Source organism: Cetorhinus maximus, chromosome 6 (assembly GCF_964194155.1).
Source record: "Cetorhinus maximus chromosome 6, sCetMax3.hap1.1, whole genome shotgun sequence".
In the NCBI taxonomy this organism is placed as follows: domain Eukaryota; kingdom Metazoa; phylum Chordata; class Chondrichthyes; order Lamniformes; family Cetorhinidae; genus Cetorhinus; species Cetorhinus maximus.
The window spans coordinates 30,596,460-30,613,012 of NC_135884.1; the positions used below are offsets into that span (position 1 = coordinate 30,596,460).

General features: G+C 39.6%; 2 protein-coding genes across 3 annotated transcripts in view; both read right to left on the reverse strand.

The window, feature by feature from the left end:
- Positions 1-681, reverse strand: part of actr8 (actin related protein 8) — a 31,559-nt gene extending 30,878 nt beyond the window's left edge. Inside the window, exon 1 of the mRNA XM_078543502.1 lies at positions 593-681. The gene's annotated coding sequence lies outside the window, so the exon portion shown is untranslated. The remainder of the gene's footprint in view (positions 1-592) is intronic.
- A 1,447-nt stretch (positions 682-2,128) lies between these two features.
- Positions 2,129-13,404, reverse strand: selenok (selenoprotein K). Of its 2 annotated transcripts, XM_078543508.1 has the most exons (5): positions 13,313-13,404; positions 10,047-10,137; positions 9,842-9,928; positions 6,926-7,015; positions 2,129-5,456 (listed from the first exon to the last, which is right to left on the reverse strand). In XM_078543508.1, exons 1-5 carry the CDS (start codon positions 13,329-13,331, stop codon positions 5,453-5,455), a joined length of 291 nt encoding a protein of 96 aa, XP_078399634.1. In that variant the 5' UTR covers positions 13,332-13,404; the 3' UTR covers positions 2,129-5,452. The 2 variants fall into 2 exon arrangements, with proteins under 2 accessions (XP_078399634.1, XP_078399635.1); XM_078543509.1 differs by lacking the exon at positions 2,129-5,456 and having other exon boundaries at positions 6,931-7,015.
- Positions 13,405-16,553: the final 3,149 nt, after the last annotated feature.

The following is a 16,553-nucleotide window of genomic DNA, read 5'->3' on the forward strand; positions in this document are numbered from 1 at the left end:
TGTGTGTGTTTGTAGATCCTGTGGCAGTGCAACACCCGCCATGTGTGTTTGTAGATCCTGTGGCAGTGCTGCTCCCCCTGTGTGTGTTTGTAGATCCTGTGGCAGTGCTGCTCCCCCTGTGTGTGTTTGTAGATCCTGTGGCAGTGCTGCTCCCAGTGTGTGTTTGTAGATCCTGTGGCAGTGCTGCTCCCCCCCTGTGTGTCTGTAGATCGTGTGGTAGTGTAGCACTCCCCATGTGTGTCTATAGATCCTGTGGCAGTGCTACTCCCTGTGTGTGTTGGTAGATCCTGTGAAAGCACTGCTCCCCGTTAGTCTGTAGCTCCTGTGGCAGTGCTGCTCCCCTTGTGTCTGTAGCTCCTGTGGCAGTGCTGCTCCCCTTGTGTCTGTTGAACCTGTGGCAACGCTGCTCCCCCTGCATGTGTCTGTGAATCCTGTGTCAGTGCTGCTCCCAGAGCACGTCTGCAAATCCTGTGGCAATATTGCTCTGTGTGTGTGTCTGTACATCCTTTGGCAGTGGTGTTCTCCCAGTGTCTCTAGATCCTTTGGCAGTGCTACTCTTCAGGTGTCTCTAGATCCTATGGTAGTGTCATACCGTGTGTATGTTTGCAGATCCTGTGGCAGTGCTGCTACCCTTGTGCCTGTAGATCCTGCAGTAGTGCTGCCCCGTGTGTGTTTATAGATCACGTGGCAGAGCTGCTTCACCCGTGTTTTTTTAAAAATTCATTCATGGGATGTGGGCATCGCAGGTTAGGCTAGCATTTATAGCCTAGCTCTAATTGTCCTTGAGAAGGTGGTAGTGAGCTGTCTTCTTGAACCCCTGCTCCCCTTTGTGTGTCTGTAGATCCTGTGGCAGTGCTTCTCCTGTGTGTGTGTGTGTCTGGTGATTCCATGTCATACTGCTCCCAGTGCATATCTACAAAATCCTGTGGCAATGCTGCTCCCCTTGTGTGTCTAGATCATGTGGTAGCCATTGCTCCCTCTGTCTGTAGAGCCTGTGGCAGTGCTGCTATCCCAGTGTGTCTGTAGATCCTGTGATAGTACTGCTACCCATGTGTCTGTAGATGCTGCAGTATTGATGCTCCCCATATGTGTCTGTACATCCTGTGGCAGTGCTACTTTCCCTTCTGTCTGTACATCCTATGGCAGTGTTCCTATCCTTGTGTCTGTAGATCCTATGTCAGTGCTGCTCCCTGTGCACGTCAGCAGATCCTATGTCAGTACTACTTCCCGTGTGTCTGGTGATCCTGTGATAGTGTTGCTCCCTGTGTATGACTGCAGGTCCTGTGGCAAGTGTTGCTCCCCCCATTGCGTGTCTGCAGACCTTGTGCCACTTCCTGTCCACTCTTCCTATACAGTTGCTGTGTGCTGATGCTGTCTGTTCTCTGTGCAGGTCAGATCTAGGTTCAGAGTTGCAAACATTTGACAAATCAAAGGTATATTTTTAATTGTGCACTGTACACCTGAGACATCTACTCATTAGCAAAAACCTAGATATTACAAATTTCATGCTACATTTTGTCTTAACTGTTTTTTCTTAATTACATTTCTGATTTGTATGGAATTTGCAAGTGTTTTATTCTTGCTGTCAGTGAAAAGTGAAAAAAAGTGGGAGATGGCTTAACTTGCATTTGTAGTTGTAATTAAAGCTCTATTTAAAACAATTTGCTGTGCAGACTTAATAGGAGACTTTCACTCTCATTCTAGGTGATGCGATAATCCCACCTCCATGGTGTGCATGCTTTCACCTTCTCTCCAGATGGAGAGATGTATGTAAGGACTTAGCAGTCTCCCCCACTTCCCCAACCAAATGGCAGTGCAAGATCACGACACTTCATCTTTTTGTCAGGATTGATAGATGTAATAAATAAAACTGCATTTGCCACTTAAAAAGTTCTTGTAGTTCAAGCTTTTAAAGCATAGTTTTCATGTTCAAACAGCCTGACGATTTCAGTAAGTGTACATTTACAAGGTGACCACTGCAATTTTTGCTTTTTACCTTTGAAACAACAACACTGCAGTACAGAGCAACAATTAAGCCTTATTATGGTAAATTACATACTAGAATTTAAGATTCCCACATTGTTTTGTCTATTGAATAGTGCAAATTATCATACTAAAACCAGATCAGTACAGGCTAAAACAATGAGTTCAATTTATTTACATTTAGTATACAGTACAACAAAAACTCACACTTGAATTGTGGCTCTAACGTAGAAAAACATTCTGGGCTCTTCAGCGGTACAATGGATGCTAAGACCAAAAAGTCAAAGAGCTGAGTTTTAAGCCAGGGCCTGAAATCTTACAGCCTCTGCTCTTTTAAAGGAGGAAATTCCTAGGTGGCTGTAAACAGAGCTGGGGCAAAGAAAAGAGTAAAAACACAGTAGGCAAAAGCAGAGAAATGAAGAATTCTTTGAGTATTGTAGGACTGGAGTTGGCCACAGAGTAACGACCCTTACTCTGTAAGGATCCCTTTAATCCATGAAGGGATTAAATACAGGGATGAAAGTTTTAAATTGCGGGAACCAGATGCTGGGTGACCATGTCCTCAGCTGAAGTTCATGGTGGGTAGAGTTTACTCGACTGGCCAGGAAAACCTTGAAATAGTAGAGTCCATTGATGACAAATGCATGCATGGCTGAGTGTTGCAGCAAGCGATAAACTGAGGCAGGGGTAGAGGCAAGCAATGTTATGTAGGTGGAAATAGTTTGTGATTCAAACATTTCACAAGAAATCCAAAGGGTTGTTTATCCTGAAACAATATCCTCTGCAATGATACAGGTTTGAGTGACTTTAAAAAAAACTTAATATACATTGACAGTAACAGTACTGTTTTTGTACACTGTTCTACAGTGTTACATTACTGGTAAGCAATTAATACAACCGTCTCAACCACAAAATATTATTCAAGATGATCAGACTTGTAACTTTCATGGGTCACCATTAGGCGAATGGACTTCCAACTATCTCAAGAGCATTCCAATTTTGAGGTCTTAGGCCCTTTCTTATATTATTCAGCTACCTCGGGCTGCACCCATACACAACACAGGTGCACATTTGCTGAGGCTGTGAATTGAAGTGTTAATTGTACTTTTAATCTTTTGGCTTCCTCCTGTGTTCTACAATCTTTGTTTATTGTACTTTAAAATGTGTAGGCCAAATGACCTTGCTGGTTTTCATTCAGACTTCCTTAGCAATATCTCAATGTTACCTTTTACTATGGTATGTGGTGTCTCAGCAACTGCTGCCATATCTCTGTATGTGTCATTTCTTGACCTGGGAATTTATCAATCTGTCTTCTGTTTCCAAACTGTCTTTGAATCTTGCCTCAGCGCATGAACAATGTTCCCTCTCCTCCACATTTCTTCTCTGGCTAAAATGCTGAAGCAAAGCATGCTGGGCTACTTTGACCATTTAAATTACTTTAAAATATTCTAACAGCAGTCCTTCTGATCAAGAGTACATGGAGAATCGAGGCTCCGTTCAGGGAAATAGGACATCAGCGTATCAACACTGGTTCAGCCTGAGGCAGTGGCTGGGAGGGGAATGAAATTAGTGGCAAGGCTATGGAGTTTGTTTTGGGTCTAAAAACAATGGCTTCAGTCCTCCTAAAATTTAACTTGAGGAAATTGCAGCTCATCCAGAGGCAATTGAGGGGCTGAGAGAGGTGGAGCTGAGTACCATTACCTTAACATGTGGAAAATAATTCAATGTAGTTGATGATTTTGATAAAGGACAGCAAGTAGATGAGAAAGAGGAGGGAACCAAGGATAGACCCTTGTGGTCCAAAGGTTTTGGTATAGGATAGGAAATGAAACTATTGTTGGAGATCCTTGCTACCAAGTTCAAATAAGGCAGGGGTAATCTCACTGAGCTGGACAAAAGAGTACTTTAAAATATATCCATAATTTGTCCAACTACTCCTCCTCCCAGCTTGTTAATGGAAATTCTCTCTTTCTGGAGCTTTACATGAACTAATTTTCTGAACAACTAAGAAATTCAGGAAAAGCTACTGAACAAAAGAGCTCTGTCTTTTATCCCTTTGCCATGACAACTGTCTAAATAAGTAGGTCACACACAGTCTACCACTACATAAAATATCAATTTTATGTTTATTATCCCATTAACTTCACACCATAACCTGGGCCAGTTAGGCATGGTATCAGGAAGCGTTCTTCCCCACTCCTTCAAAAGGTTGTGGATGATGGGTTAATTGAAAGACAGTGATAGATTTTTGTTAGGTAAGGGTATCAAATGATACGGAAGAAAGGTGGGTAAATTGTTAGAATAGTGAAACATACTCAAGAGGTTGACGGCATATTTCTTTTCCTATAGAAGTAGGCATATCCTTTAGTCAAACCCCACATAAGTACATACCCATTATTAAAGGTGTGCAATACTGTACTTATGTTTAGAACAGTAGGTGGCTAGTTTGTCACAAGCTGTCCATCCCGCTTGCTCGACAAATATAAATTATATAGCTAAGGAGGAAACTGGAGGCTTGTGACATCAGGTATGGCATTCTCGTTATCAGATAATGCAAATATGTATCTGATGGTCTCCTAGACTGAGTTACATAAAGGCAGTTACTTCTGAAGTTCTGCATGTCAAACTGGTGGAATGAGTGTTGAACTGGAAATGGTGTGTGTCTTATCCATGGTCCTACGAATAGCGATGATACACTCAACAATTTATGATGAGTTGTGCTGTTTTCCGTGCTCTTTAAGAAGCAGATTCACTGGTCTTTTTTTCTGCCATGAGAAACTTCAAATCAATGCTTATTAGTTACCAAAAAAAAAACAGCTGGTGACTATTCTCGTTGGACAGCAGGGATCCTAGCAGGAAGCTTATTAGTGCTCTCTACTAGTAACATGTATTGTCAGATTAAACTTCAGCAGTACTTCTAAATAAAGAAAAGGTTTCTCGGATTTGCTTCTCGCCAACCTGTGTCCATGCAAATGGATATTACTTCTGTGAATTTCTCAATGGCTTGCCTTGGGAGACCATTAAGCATAATGGTAAGATTACACACATTAGACATAACAAAAATATTGGTGTGATGTCAGGTGCTCCGCCACTGTAAACAGAATGTTTTTAGTCCGCAAAGCAAAAACATTTAAAAATAATTTACTGATGTCGACCTGAAGAACAAAAGTTAAAGTTCAATATAGGATTATTCAACATACGTTTTGAAAGGAATGCTTGAAAAGTCAATTTTATTAAACTCAATATATTGCACGGTTGCCTTTCCATTGTGCCAGTGCCTTTAAATTCAGGTATTCCCAGCACAACTTCATTAATCAGTGTATTTAACACTGAGCAACTCTTCTGGGTGGACAAGCACATTCACGTCATCAGTCATCATTGGTTTTTCCAATCTTCCCATCTTCTCGCAATGTTTTTGCACATCCCCTTGTGAATGCATGTCCAAGTGCCTGCTCTGGAAAGCAGGCATTTACCTGTAAAGAAGTTTTACAAAATATATCCGTCACTTATGTTTTCCCCTCCCAATAATCAATACAAAATCTAATTGTGTAATTATTGCATATCAAATTGAATTTTACAGTGAAGTTTGTAGAAAACACTGCCACAGAATAGTAAAATATGGATTGGAGAAATGCAGTGCAGACTGAACAATTACAAGTGCATCACTGATCATGCTTACAAACCAACACTGAAACTGATGACCAAGAGCATAGTTTTAATGGGAAAATGGGCAACTGCAGTATGAAATCCCTGAAGTTTAATCCCGTGACCGTCTCTCCATAATAAAGGTCAGAAGTCAGGATATTCACTGATGATTGCACAATGTTCAATCTCTTTTGTAACTCCTCAGATAAAGGAAGCAGTAAGACGTGGACAACATTCAGGCTTGGGTTAAGTGGCAAGTAACATGTGTACCACACAAGTGCCAGGCAATGACCATCTCTAAGGAGAGAGAATCTAACTATTTCCCCATGACATTCAATAGCATTACCAACGCTGAATTCTCCACCATCAACATCCTGGGGGTTATCATTGACCAGAAATGTAACTAGACTAGCCAGATAAATACTGTGGTTACAAGAACAGGCCAGAGGCTAGGAATTCTGTGGCAAGTAACTCACCTCCTGACTCTCCAAAGCCTGTCCACTATCTACAAGGCACAAGCCAGGAGTGTGATGGTATACTCTCCACTTGCCTGGATGAGCAGCTCCAGCAACACTTAAGATGCTCAACACCACCAAGAACAAAGCAGCTCGCTTGAATGACAACCCACATACCACCTTAAAAATTTACTCCCTTCACCACTGATGCCACTGGCAGCAGTGTACCATCTCCAAGATCCACTGCAGCAACTCGTCAAAGGCTTCTTTGAGTGCTTTCCATGACCTCTACCACCTAAAAGAACAAGGGCAGCTGACATATTGGAACACCATTATCTTCAAGTTACATGCAATGCTGACTATATTGCCTTTCCTTCACTGTAGCTGGGTCAAAACCCTCCCTAACAACACTGGGTGTACCTATACCACAAGGAATGAAGTGTTTCAAGAAGATGGCTTGTCACCACCTCCAAGGGCAATTAGGGATGAGCATTAACAGGCCTTTCCAGCGATGCCCACATCCCATGAACAAATAATAAAATCTGCTAAAATCCCAATAAAAACCAATCAAATAACAGCCAACTAAGTCAAATTCCCTTGTAATGAGTAACATAGCTGACTTGTAAACATTAAACAAAATGATTTGTGGAGTTATACTTATGCCTGCCATAATTATTTTTATTTGATTTGCCATCCATTATAGGTAGAAAAATGAGGCCGAAACATTACAAAAACAAATGACCAGAATTCTAACTGAACTAGTCAACAAAATAATCATTTTACATACTAAACTTCATAATGTCAATGTTAAACATATTCTTGTTCAGAAACAGACATCTTACCTTCCTCATCCCCCAGACATTGGAGGTGGTGCAGGCCCTCCTCCACCATGATTTACTCGACCCATTTTTCTCCGTGGAGCTCCTGGAGGGCTGTAAAAAAAAGTTATGCAAAGGATTTCAATAAACATTACTACAACAGGATTCATTTAGACAGCAAACCCCTATTGCAAGTAATAATCCAGTTTGAACAATTATGTAGAGTCAGAACTTTCCTTATAAATTTGATAAGCAATCCCTCTTGCCATCATTCATAAGGGCCTAGATTGAACATGAGGATACAAAAATAGGAGCAGAGATGACCATATGGCCCCTCGAGTCTGCTCCAGCATTCAATACGATTGTGGCTGATCTTCAACCTCAACTCCAAATTCCTACCCATTCCCCATGTCCCTCAATTCCCTGAGACCAAAAATCTGTCCATCTCAGCCTTCTATGATGGAGCATCCACAACCCTCTGTGATAGATGATTACAAAGATTCACCATCCTCCAAGTCAAGAAATTTCTCTTCACAGTCCTCCATGATCAACCCCTTGTCCCAAGACTGTAGCCCCGTATTCTAGATTCCCTAGCCCAGGGAAACAACCTCCGTGTCTACCTTATCAAGACCGCTCATTAATTGGTCAGTGCGTGAGGGGAGTCAGACTGCTGCTCTCTTGAATTTACTTTTAAATCGCATCACCTGTCTCCCCATTGTCCGATGACAAAAGGGGAGTGCATGTACTGATTGGGCACAACATTCTGACCAGTTTAAAGAGCTAATAAATTTCTGTTGATGCCATGGCAATGTAATGATGGTGCCACTGCAGCAACACATTTACTGGCCCCATTAAGAACGATGGCAGCTAGGAAAACCAACAGTGAAGAAAGGTCTTTCTCACCAGTCTAAAAGATTCTCTCTCAATAGCTGCAAGAGGTCTACATTACAGGCGACATTTTGTTTTTTGACCAAAGTATCCGCTACACACAGGTTTGACAGCATCTGTGGAGAGAAAGACAGAGTTAACGTTTCAAGTCCATATGACTCTTCTTCAGAGACTCTTCTTTGAGTCATACAGACTCGAAATGTTAACTGTCTTTCTCTCCACAGATGCTGTCAGACCTGCTGAGTTTTTCCAGCATTTTCGGTTTTTGTTTCAGATTTCCAACATCTGCAGTATTTTGCCTTTATAAAAAGGTATCCTGTTTAGTTTGTTGCATGTCCATTGATTGTTGTATTTGTTACACTGTAAAACAGTGAAATGAGACAAACAAAAGTAATTTTTAAAAAATTCTCAAAAATGCCATGAAAACATACCAACTGATCACTTTGAAATCATTCCTTCTCCAATCATGTTTTGCCCATACAATAATGTCGGTAGCAAAATCACAAGTCACATTTAAAAATAAATATAATTCTTACTTTTTTTTATTCATTCATGGGATGTGGGCGTCACTGGCTAGGCCAGCATTTATTGCCCATCCTTAATTACCCCTGTTCAGAATGCATTTAAGAGTCAACAACATCGCTGTGGGTCTGGAGTCACATGTAGGCCAGACTAGGGGAGGAAATCTGCCATACTTACCTGAAGGACATTAGTAAACCAGATGGGTTTTTACAACAATCGACACTGGTTTCATGGTCATCATTAGACTTTTAATTCCAGATTTTTATTGAATTCAAATTCCACCATCTGCCATGGCAGTACTTACAAGTGAAGTTCTGTCATTTTATTTTTCCACATTCAAGATTTTAAATGACTCTGTACTTTTAACAGTTTCAATTAAATCTATAGCTTTGTTCAGTAAAAGTTCAGATTTGTCATACACTTTCTCTCATGTGTAGTACATGTCTCTGGATATCTTTTATTTATCTACCCAACTTCACAATTGAAGCAGTTGCAGTACATACCCAGTACATGACCATAAATGTTTTCGTGGCTGCATATCATTCATATTTCTTTACTATTTTCTGTCCATGTTAGATTCTGAATGTAACATTCCTTTTGTTCAATATGGATTTTATTTATGGAAAGAAAAATGTATTGCACAGAATTTACTTCAGTTTGTCCAAGAATGTGTCAAATTAGTGTATACAAGGCACTATAACAGAGGGATGCACAAGTATCTCGACATAATATACGCCTTGAAATCACATTTTAAGATATTCATTATTAACATCACACAATGTAAAAGGAAATTTATGTAGGTGTGTCAAAGGTGACATTACTGTGTCTATTTTAATATTTTAGATGCATTCCAAGATTAACTTACATCCATAACTTTAGAGCTAATGTTCTAGTTAGTACACAGGGTGAAAAAGAGTGAATTACAAATGACCATCAGTAAATTCAAAATTGTTTTGTATATTTTAATTATTTTTCATCAAACTAGTTAGTATTTACTTTGAGTGACAGATGCCTTTGTTATTTAAACAAAGGCATAAATCCAATTTTTAAAAACACAACAAATATTATTTAAATTTTACTATTTGTTTTACATCAGAGGCTCTTTAAATTGATGCAATTTTTAAATTAAAATGTTTTTATTCATATCATTATGGGTGTAGGCAATACAGATTAATTGGAGCTTAAAAATTAAATCCTAAATGCCCAAGATTACTTGTTATATTTGCCATGAAATTATGTTTAAAAACAAAAAAATTTTTATATGCAGTGAGAGATATTAGTCAAACATTCCTCTTTAATATCTCCTGTGCTACATGGTTAATGCAAATGACAAGTTGGATTGAGCTGTGATGATCCACACCACCTCCCGCCCCCCACCACCGAATGGTTGACTTATAACAAATGATCACTGGGTTGAACTTCCATTTTCAGCACAGCAGGTGTACGGAGGCAAAACTGGAGGAAAATACGTGAATAAGAACCTTCAAAAGAATAATGAAAAAGGAATTTTGCTTTTAAACACAGCATTACCCTCTTCCATCGTCAGGTCTACCCCAGGATGACTGATTTCCAGTTCTTTTATATTCAGCTCCAGCTGGATTGAACAATGTCCGAAAGCTAAATGTAGAATACAATTGTTGATTAATAATCAGAATCAATAGTGCTTTCAGATAATGCTTTAATTAGTAGAATACTATGTATGTTTAAGAGATCATAAATGCAGGTTGAAACTTACAAAAAGGAAATAAACTCCACTATTCCCCAGAAAAACTGAATTATTGATGACAAACGCCATGGTGCCTGACTCCTGCTATCCACAACTTGTCCTGCAAAGAAGAAGTATCGTATATAGTATCCATTTTATTCAGTACACAACAGTGCATCATAAAAATATATATTCAGCAAATGAACATTTAAATGCTCTGTTCCTCTTTAGCCCCCACAGCTTACAATGACTTATTCAAATCCTAGAATGTAATTTCACGACATTCTGTGTGAACGGGCGTACCTTTAACCATTTTTCAGCTTGCTGTTTCACAAAACCCAAAACAATGGTCAAAATCACCCTTAAGTTTTTTTGCACAGCCTTTCATTTTCTCAACATCGCTGTAAAGTACTGAAAAATCTCTCTACATAGACTAATACAAACAATCTGGGATAGGAAAGGCTCTGTACTCCAAGCGGTGGAGGGTGGGGGGCATCTGCTGACCACAAGTTTTGAAAGTTTCTCTAAAAGATTAAATGTTAGGGGACAATACAGCTCATTAAAGGTCAATTTTATAATTTATTTGAATATAATTTCTGTTTAATGATCCATCATACCACTCTGCATTAGATCATTCATGATAAAAAAATAAATTTGTACACGTATGCTGTCCCCAGCCAGCAGATATCTGCAGAGGACATTGGCAATATTTGGAAGCAGGATGTAGACTTTCCCCTGTTAAAGGCAGAGATTTGAAGGCAAATGAGGGAAAAATTTAATAAATAAAATGAAAACAAAAAAATTATTGGTGTATTTGTGTTAACATCACATCAATAATTCACTTTCACAATAGGCATATTTAGTATACTGGTACCAGTATAAGGAAATTGGTTTATCTATTGTGATCGCACACTATGGATACATAACTTAAAAAACTCTCTCCAGAAACAACCCAAAGTTGGAAGGGCACCTATGATCTGAGCGAACTATTACAATTCAAGTGAATGTGGTACAAAAGGTTAAAGTACATACCATTACATTAATCTGAAATGGGTTGTAACATTTATATTATGGAGTGGTGGGATCACAATGTCACTGACCTAGTTTTGTCTCAAAAAAAGTATTTTAAATGTTTGCTAACTACAGCACTGAAGTAAACAAGCATGCAGAAACAAAGGTTTAATGTTTTACGGTAATGGAAATTAGAACATTCCCATTATTTTCTCTTCCTTTGACCCAAATAATTTAAGTGTAAATGGTTCAATTAATAAAGCACAATTGGCAAGGTTTAAATCCAAAATTCCTTGACACCACACTTCCATGTTTTCTGTTTATGTTTTCTATGCATAGGATAATTGAAGATTTTGACAGTTAGTATGGATAAATCCCTTAATCTTAGTCTTGGTTTATAAAACACGAACAGCACAAATTAATATGAAGCAGACCACTGCATTATTCACACAAAAAGACAATCACAGAATGCAATTCCCAAAATACTTAAAATCCTAGACTACCAAGCAATAAACAAAATATTTGAGTTAATCAGTCACTGAACACCAAATCTTCAGTTACAGCAGGGAAATAAGCCAAATGGATACTTCAACTATTAAAAGGTCCAGTTCAGAACATGTCAAGTAAAACAGTCAAAATAGATAGCGGATATGTTTTTCAAGCATTCTTTGGCACCCAAATTCACCAATATTAAAATGCGAATTAAATATTTAAAATGTTAAATGGAGCTTATTGGCAAGTGAATATAGAACGAAAAACAAGTGAGCACAGATTTTTGACTCCTAAACTTTTATCTAACCAAAAATTAGTTTGTTGAAGAGAAATCAATCAGTTGGTGAAAAGAATAGGAGGAGATTAAGTAAAACTCCCAATAGGAAAGCATACATTTCTAGAGACAGAAACTAGTCCACATAAGTAGTTGGATATCTCAGCTTGATTACATTTGGCTCAAATTTACCAACACCACCACCCAAGTTAAAAATTGTGGATTCAGATTCCACTCCAGGATATGCGCATGACCCAAGAGGGTGAATTCTAATGGGGGTCTTCTGATCCTCCGTCACAAATTTGGAGCCATGAAAGCTGCAGGGAAATTGGCAAAAACATTTTTCTAGGGTACCTGCGGCTCTTGTGCTGAAGTTACAGTGGACAACCCCTGCAAAAACTAATCCTGATAACCTATGACTGTGTCTGAAGTGCAGTACCAAGAGAAAGGCCGATATTGTCAGAAACACTCATTTAGATTTTAACCTCCTACCTGGCATTAAATTGAAAGTGGTAAGATATCTTCAAGGGGCTGGAACAAGAAACACAAAGCCAGTGAGGCAAGTTGTAGTTGTTTTTTTTAAAAAAAAGTTTCCCTGTGGACCAAGAGTGGTCATCTGGGCTCCACTAAAAAGAAACTCGCACCCCCCCTCACCCCAAGCTTCATACCCTGATCGTCTCTATACTCCCCTTTTATTAGTGGCCTGACCACAAAGTATCATACCCACAGGTCTCTGGCAGCGGCCTGCAGCCCAGCTGCCTAACAGGCAGGTGATTCTTACCAGGGTTCTGGCAGGAGTCCAAACCTGGATATGTAAATGAGGCCAGCAGTCAAAAACTCTCCAAGCCTTGATATGCACGTTTACTGACCACCCAGGAACCAATCCCACCCAGATCTGACTAAAATTGAGGCCACTATTTTTCAGAACAAATATTAAACTAAAAAAAACTTATACGTTTGCTCCGGTGAAAGATCCGATGTCCAAAAATCTCATGACCCTATCTGAAGAGTGAATAGCACCTTGGTCAATAATTCACCCTAAATTTACACAGGCTGTTCTGCTTGTGCAGCACTGTTGGGTGCCAATTGGTTATAGATTTAACCTACATAAGGTACTGTAGCCAGTGGCTTTTCTCATAACTCTCGTGGTCAAATGCAGCCGGCTTTAAACTGCGTAGAAAGGTTCAGCTTTATTGCGTATAGACACCATCTACCGTTAACTCTGCCTGTTATTTTATCCATATCTCGTCATCCCCCCTCCTCTACATGCTGGTAATTCGCATTTTAGTGGAGTGTGCACCATAGTGACAGCAGATTAATACCGTCAGGCCGGGGAAGAACAGGAAACCAGACCCTTTTCACCCTCAGGTAAACAACAACCCAGAGAGAGAGAGACAAAAAACACCCGGTCAGTTTAAACACCGTCATTTACTATCACCCTGAACCAGAGACATTCAGCCGCAGCCCCATCAAACCCGGTTTCACACCCCAACCCTCAGCACCGTCGCCACTTTCTCACCGTTAGACACGTACACCATTTTGCACCAATCTATTTCCGTTTCCGGCTTGCTGCCGGTTCCTTCCGGTCACGGGATCGGGAATAGAGCGCTTTCACAACGGCCATGTTGGAAAGCACCGTTTCCGGTTTCGCTGCAGCGAAGGATAAGGCTCCAACTGAAGTAAGAGTTTTTAAAAGGAAAGGAAAGGCCTATGGAAACCACTCCTTCCTCCAATTGATCAGATATCGATACAATTAATCCTGCTGTTGAAAACTGACCTTATTTGTTATTCATTCACTGTCTAGACCAACATTTATTGCCCCTCCCTAATTGACCTTGAGAAGGTGGTGGTGAGCTGTTATCTTGAACCGCTGCAGTCCGTGTGGTGTAGGTACATCCACAGTGCAGTTAGGAAGGGAGTTCCAGGATTTTGACCCAGCGACAGTGAAGGAACGGCGATTATAGTTTCAAGTCAGGATGTTGAGTGATTTGGAGGGGAACTTCCAGGTGGTGGTGTTCCCATGTATCTGTTGCCCCTGTCCTTCTAGATCATAGCAGTTGTGGGTTTGGAAGGTGCTGTATAAGGAGCCTTGGTGAATTTCTGCTGTGCAATTTGTAGATGGTACACACTGCTGCACTGTGCGTAGGTGATGGAGGGAGTGAAAGTTTGTGGATGTGATTCCAATCAAGCGGCTGTTTTGTCCTGGATGGTGTCAAGCTTCTTGAATGTCTTTGGAGCTGCACTCATCCAGGCAAGTAGAGAATATTCCATCACAATCCTGACTTGTGCCTTGTAGATGGTACCTGTTAAATAATAACGGACTCTTTAACAACCTCTATTAGGTCACCCCCTCACACTTCTCTTTTCAAAACTAAAGGAACACAACCTTTTTATCCTTTTCTAATAGATATAACCTCTCATACAATTATATATATATTTAAGGATGCTGCAGTCACTCTGGGCCCTCTTTAAACTGCTATAAACTTAACAAGCAAAAATCTGACACCTCAGGTCCCTGTAAGGTTGGGTGTCAGCTGGCTGGAATTTGCTGGGAAATTTCTGCATAATTACAGAATAGTGGAGTAGCGTTGTTTTTTTAACCAATAAAATTCATGTTTAACCAATTTATGCCTAAACATCACTACATGTGAATTTCCAGAATCATTTTCATAGTTTCCAAGATATATTCACCTCAGAAACCCTCAGCTTCCCATTGACATCAGTCATGTAAAACAGCAGCTTGTGTAAGTTTTATGACTTTATGTGAATAATCCACTGGTGTAAATTTACACCCAAAAACCTAGGCACAGCTTACCTGATATTAACATGGGTGATCCTGGAAACAAGGAAACAGGAGTACTGAAGACTTTTTGTTCCAGAACTAGCCATGCACCTAGCCAAGCTATTCCAGTACAGTTACAACACTGGCATCTACCCAATAATATAGAAAAATTGTTCAGGTACGTCCAGTCCACAAAAATCAGGATAATCCAAATCCAGTCAATTACCACTCCATTAGTCTACTCTCAACCATCAGCAAAGTGTTGAAAGGTGTTATTGACAGTGATATCAAGTAGCACTTGCTCAGCAACAACATGCTCACTGATGCTCAGTTTGGATTATGCCAAGGCCACATGGCTCCAGACCTCAGTACATCCTTTGTTCAAACATGGAAAAAAAGAGCTGAAGTCCAGAGGTGAGGTGAGTGTGACTGGCCTTGCAAAAAGGGAGCATTTGACCAAATGTAGCATCAAGCAGCTATAGCAAATTTGAAATTAATGAGAATCAGGGGAACACTGATTGGAGTCACACTGTAAAGTTTTTTGAGGGTTTTTAAGTTCCAAATCCATGAGTCTGCACTCACTCAACAGTAATTTGTTCTTTTGAGACTTAAACCATTCAGGCAATAGGAAATAACCTAGTGATGTAGCTCAGGAAACACTTAATAAGCAACAAAAGTGATACTTAATAAGCTAGGCAGTGACATTACTGGCTCAAGAGGGATCTTGCTTCTCGATTGAACCTAGGGCATGAGACAACATCTGGTTCTCTCTCTCTCTCTCCAGTCCCTGATTGGTTTAGGTGGTGCATAATGAGTTTCTGTGGGTGCATCAGTTTCTTGAGGGTGATGATCATCTGTTGATGTAATTTCCTGTTGACTCCTGATTGGCCATCTAATATATAAATTACTCGTGGGACCGCCCCTGTCATTATAGTTTTTTCCTGTTATTTCGCTAAATTTTATTACTTTTTACTGAGATAACGGAGGCCTTAAGGTAGTTTCAGTGCCTGCTTGTTTGAGATAAGAGAGGGTATGATATCAGAAATACTCAATGATTGGGCTCATTGTCCCAAGGTCCTAATTGATGTATAGGTATCAATGTTATATGTCCTGTAGAACTCTCATTAAGACAGGCACTTATCAGTGTGTTTTGGTTGAGAAAACTGCTTTGCTATTATATGTTTTTGTATGTCTGCCAGTGCTTGGTATGAGTTAATTAAAAGTAGTAAAAGAGTGCAGAGTGGTGCATAGCCTTACAGAAATTACAAAGTCATAGAAATTACATTAAGTCTATAAAAATACATAGAAAATAAGTGCATAGAGATGATTGTTATGTTAAAGCTGAAGTAACAGGATACAGATACAAGGTACAGCATAACACATTACATGTTAATAGGAATAAATATCAAGAGAACTACATCGTTACAAAATGGATGACAGAACTTAACTCTAAACTTACAGAACCATACATATTGTGAAGAAAAGTGACTGCTTCTTCTCTTAAACATTACAATTAAAATTACGCTAATTTAGGACATAAGGCTGAATGCTTAACACTTGTTTTCTTTACACTATAGGCATTTCTGACTCCCCCCTGAGTCATAGGTATGAGTACCAGTGCCAAATTTTAATTGCCAGGGAGTATGACGGTCCCAGACTAGGACTGCTCAACTTTGACATCCTTACAGCACCACCTTGGAGCCATGTGGTGTTTCTCACTTGTCAAATGTGGATGTGACTGCTAACTACAACGTAGTCATGTGATGTCCTGCATTGACTACAATTAGGCAGAATATCATATTGGGTTAATTGATTAATATATTTTGATTACTTAATCATTGTACATAACTAAACTACAAACTAATTCTAAATAATTATTAAACATAAACTTTTCTACAACACCTAAACAAAGGAAGATGGTTGTGATTGTTGGAGGCAATTATCTCATCCCCGTGACGCTGCTGAAGGAGTTCCTCAG